Source organism: Nicotiana sylvestris, chromosome 12 (genome assembly GCF_000393655.2).
Source record: "Nicotiana sylvestris chromosome 12, ASM39365v2, whole genome shotgun sequence".
Classification (NCBI taxonomy): domain Eukaryota; kingdom Viridiplantae; phylum Streptophyta; class Magnoliopsida; order Solanales; family Solanaceae; genus Nicotiana; species Nicotiana sylvestris.
Genome location: NC_091068.1, coordinates 53,770,460 through 53,774,456, shown reverse-complemented (window position 1 = coordinate 53,774,456; position 3,997 = coordinate 53,770,460). Strand labels below are relative to the sequence as shown.

Below are 3,997 nucleotides of genomic sequence, written 5' to 3'. Positions count from 1 at the left end.
GGGCCGCGAGAGGCCAGTGTTGCGGTAGAGGTCGAGGTGCAACTCGTACTGTAGCTAGAGCAACACTTGTGCAGCCACCAGTTTCCCCGTTCAGGAGCAGATAGTAGATATAATTGAGCCGGTGTGACCAGCTTAGGCACCAGTTGTAACCATTGTGATTCCAGACCTTCAAGAAACTTTGGCCCAGATATTGACTGTATGTACGAGTCTGGCTTAGGCAATCTCAGTTCCGGCTGCACCAGCCACTTCTCAGGCCGAGGGAGGTGCATAGACTCCCAAAGCTTGTACTCTAGAGCAGATGGCTCAGGGATTTCAAACACTGGGGTACTACTTGCCTAGCCGGTTGAAACTTCTCGGGCCCAGGTTGGTCCACCTATGAGTGCCGAGGAGTAGAAGAGTCTAGAGCGGTTTGGGAGGCCCAGGCCTCCAGAGTTCAGTGGGGCTGAGTCACTGGATGCTTAGGATTTCTTAGATAGGTGCCAGCGGATCCTTCGCATGGCGCGTATTTTGGAGACCAATGGAGTCTAATTTACTACTTTTCAGCTGTTGGGGTAGCCTTCTGATGGTGGGAGGCATGTGAGTTGAGCAGGCCAGCCGGCACTGCACCACTTACATGGCATGAGTTCTCAGTTCTCTTCTTAGAGATGTTTTTTCCATAGACTCGCAGGGAGGAGTTACGTAGGCAGTTTGAACAGCTACACTAGGAGGGCATATCAGTCACCCAGTATGAGATGAGGTTTTCAGAGTTGGCCCAACATGCGATATGGTTGGTTCCCACTGAGAGGGAAAGGATTAGGAGGTTCATTGATTGCCTCAACTATGGACTACGTTTCATCATGACTCGAGATATTGCATCGGGTCCGAGGTTTGACGAGGTGGTTGATATTTCTAGGCTCCTAGAGTAGGTTTATAGTCAGGAGCTTGAGAAAAAGGACGCCAAGAGGTCTCATGGTTCAGGTGGTTTCAACGGTGCTTCATCTGGAGGACAGTCCCATCACTGCGGGGGTCGTCCTTATAGGCCCCCTCAAATGACTCGTCCGATTCATCATGGTGCAGCAGTTAGCTATGGTTCCTACAGTGCTTGTCCGGGTCAGGAATCATTCAGTGTGTTTCAAGCACAGAGTTCTTACCATGCTTCATCTTCCCAGGTTTCTACAAGTAGTTCTTCAAGTAATCAGGCTCAATAGCCCGTCATGATGGGTTGCTATAACTGCAGAGACTTGAGTCATCTCAAGATAGATTTCCCCAGGCTATTGGGTAGGGTTCCACAAGAAAGATCTCAACTTACAATTCCGGCACCAACAACTACACCACCCGCACAGCCAACTCGAGGTAGGACCCGGTCAACTCAAGGATCCCTTGAGGGGGAGGTCGATCAAGTAGTGGTCAGGCTCGGTGCTATGCGTTTCCTGCCAAGCCAGAGGAAATTGCTTCAAATGCAATGATCACAAGTATTGTTTTAATGTTCCATCGAGATGCTTCCATATTATTTGATCCTAGTTCCATTTATTCATATGTGTCATCATACTTTGCTCTTTATTGGGTATGCCTCGTGATTCCTTAGTTACGCCAGTTCATGTATATATTCCAATAGGTGATTTATTATTATGGATCATGTATATCGGTTGTGTGTGGTGACTATTGGAGGATTGGATATGAGACTTGATTTCTTGCGTCTTAGTATGGTTGATTTTGACCTGATTCTAGGCATGGATTGGTTGTCATCGTGTCATGCTATTCTAGATTGTCATGCTAAGACTGTGACATTGGCAATGCCGAGTTTGCCTAGGATAAAGTGGAGAGGTTCTTTGGACTATGCTCCTAGTAGAGTGATTTCATATCTGAAGGCCCAATGGATGGTTGGGAAGGGTATTTTGGCATATTTGGCTTTCCTGGGGGATGTTGGTGCTGATACTCCTCCTACTAAGTTTGTTTCAGTAGTGAAGGACTTCCCAGTTGTGTTTCGTGCAGACCTTCCGGGCATGCCACCCAATAGGGACATTGACTTTGGTATTGACTTGGTGCCGAGCACTCGAACCATCTCTATTCCATCTTATTGTATGGCACCAGCAGAGTACAAAGAATTGAAAGAACAACTTTATAAGCTACTTGATAAGGGATTTATCAGTCCTAGTGTATCACCTTGGGGTGCACCAGTTCTTTTTTTGAAGAAGAAGGATGGTACCAAATGGATATGCATTGATTACTAGCAGTTGAACAAAGTTACAATCAAATATCCCTTACCTCGCATTGGTGGCTTATTTGACTAGCTTCAGGGAGCTAGAGTGTTTTCAAAGATTGATCTGACATCCGCGTATCACCAATTGAAGATTCGGGATTTTGATGTCTAGAAGACGACATTCAGGACCTGTTATGGTCACTAAGAGTTTTGTGTGATATAATCTAGGATGACTAATGCCCCCATCATCATTTATGCACCTGATGAACAGTGTATTCCAGCCTTATCTTGTTATAATATTCATTGATTATATACTGATGTACTCACGCAGCCAGGAGGAGCATGCGTAATATCTGAGGTTTGCACTACATACGTTGAAGGAGAAGAAGCTTTATGCCAAATTCTCTAAGTGTGAGTTTTGGATTGATTCATTGGCGTTCTTGGGGAACGTGGTGTCTAGTGAGGGGATAAAGGTAGATCCGAAAAAGATTGAGGTAGTTCAGAGTTGGCCCAGACCATCTTCAGCTACTAAGATTCGGAACTTCCCTGGCTTGGCTGGATATTATCGTCGATTTGTGGAGGGTTTCTAAAATATTGCTGCACCTTTGTCTAGATTGACCTAGAAAAGTGCCCCATTTAAGTGTTCTGATGAGTGTGAGTAGAGCTTTCTGAAGCTCAAGACTGCCTTGACCACGTCTCAAGTTCTAGTTTTACCTTCAATATCGTGTTCATATACGGTGTATTTTGATGCTTCTCGAATTAGTATTGCATGTGTCTTGATGCAGGAGGGTAGATTGATTTCTATACTTCATGCCAGTTGAAGCCCCATGAGAAGAACTACCCCGTTCATGATTTAGAGTTGGCAGCCATTGTTCATGCATTGAAGATCTGGAGGCATTATCTCTATGATGTGTCTTGTGAGGTATTTATAGATCATTGGAGTCTGTAGCACTTGTTTAAGAAAAATGATCTAAATTTGAGGTTGTGGAGATAGTTAGAGCTATAAAAGGACTATGATATCACTATTATCATCCCAAGAAGGCCAATATAGTGGCCGATGCCTTGAGTAGAAAGGCCATGAGCATGAGTAGCCTTGCATATATTCCAGTTGATGAGAGACATATATCATTAGATGTTCAAGCTTTAGCCAATAGGTTCATGAGTTTTACACCCCATATTTTCCTACGTAAAAGTGTGTCGTAAGCAAACTAATGTAAGACCAAAAATAAGATCATCTTTTTTTTGAGTTAAGGTTATATTCTATTGATACTCAAAAAACATGTACAGTTGAGTCCAAGGAGCAGCTTTGACAGGCTACTCCCAATATACATCACAATCTGCTACTATCAATTTTGTATCTATCCATCCTACACTATATTTTCAATACAGACACTTATTTAAAACCAACTATAGCAAGGATTCCTACTTTTAATTCTACTTATCTATGGGATCAAATTCAACTGCTGCAATGCTTCTTTCCACTTGACTATGTTCTTCCCTCTGATGTGTATGTCCAGTACTATCTCTTTGTAGATTTGGAGATCATCAAATTTAGCTTGTTCAAATCTGATTCTGTTTCTCTCCCTCCAAATCAATACAACAGTCGTGGCAAACACACAGCTAGTAATTGCATTTCTTCCTCTTCTGCTCTTGGCTTTCTTGTATGCCCATTCCAACTATGTTTCCAATCTCCAATACTCCTATTATATCCCAACCATGAACATAGTCTGGACCACAGTTGCTTTGTGACGGTGCACTCAAAGAACAAGTGACTAAAGGATTCTAGGCTATGTCCACAAAATGCACAGGCTGCAGGAA

The 3,997-nt window shown here is 43.5% G+C and overlaps 1 protein-coding gene across 1 annotated transcript; it reads left to right on the top strand.

Moving 5' to 3' along the window:
• The first annotated feature begins 1,607 nt into the window (after nucleotides 1-1,607).
• Nucleotides 1,608-2,210, top strand: LOC138883046 (uncharacterized). Its single transcript, XM_070163705.1, has one exon. The coding sequence runs from the start codon at nucleotides 1,608-1,610 to the stop codon at nucleotides 2,208-2,210; it is 603 nt and encodes a 200-aa protein (XP_070019806.1).
• The last annotated feature ends 1,787 nt before the right edge of the window (nucleotides 2,211-3,997 follow it).

What these genes read in the sequence shown, in the direction of transcription:
- LOC138883046 (XM_070163705.1), top strand. Translation starts at nt 1,608, where the DNA reads ATGGATCATGTATATCGGTTGTGTGTGGTGACTATTGGAGGATTGGAT.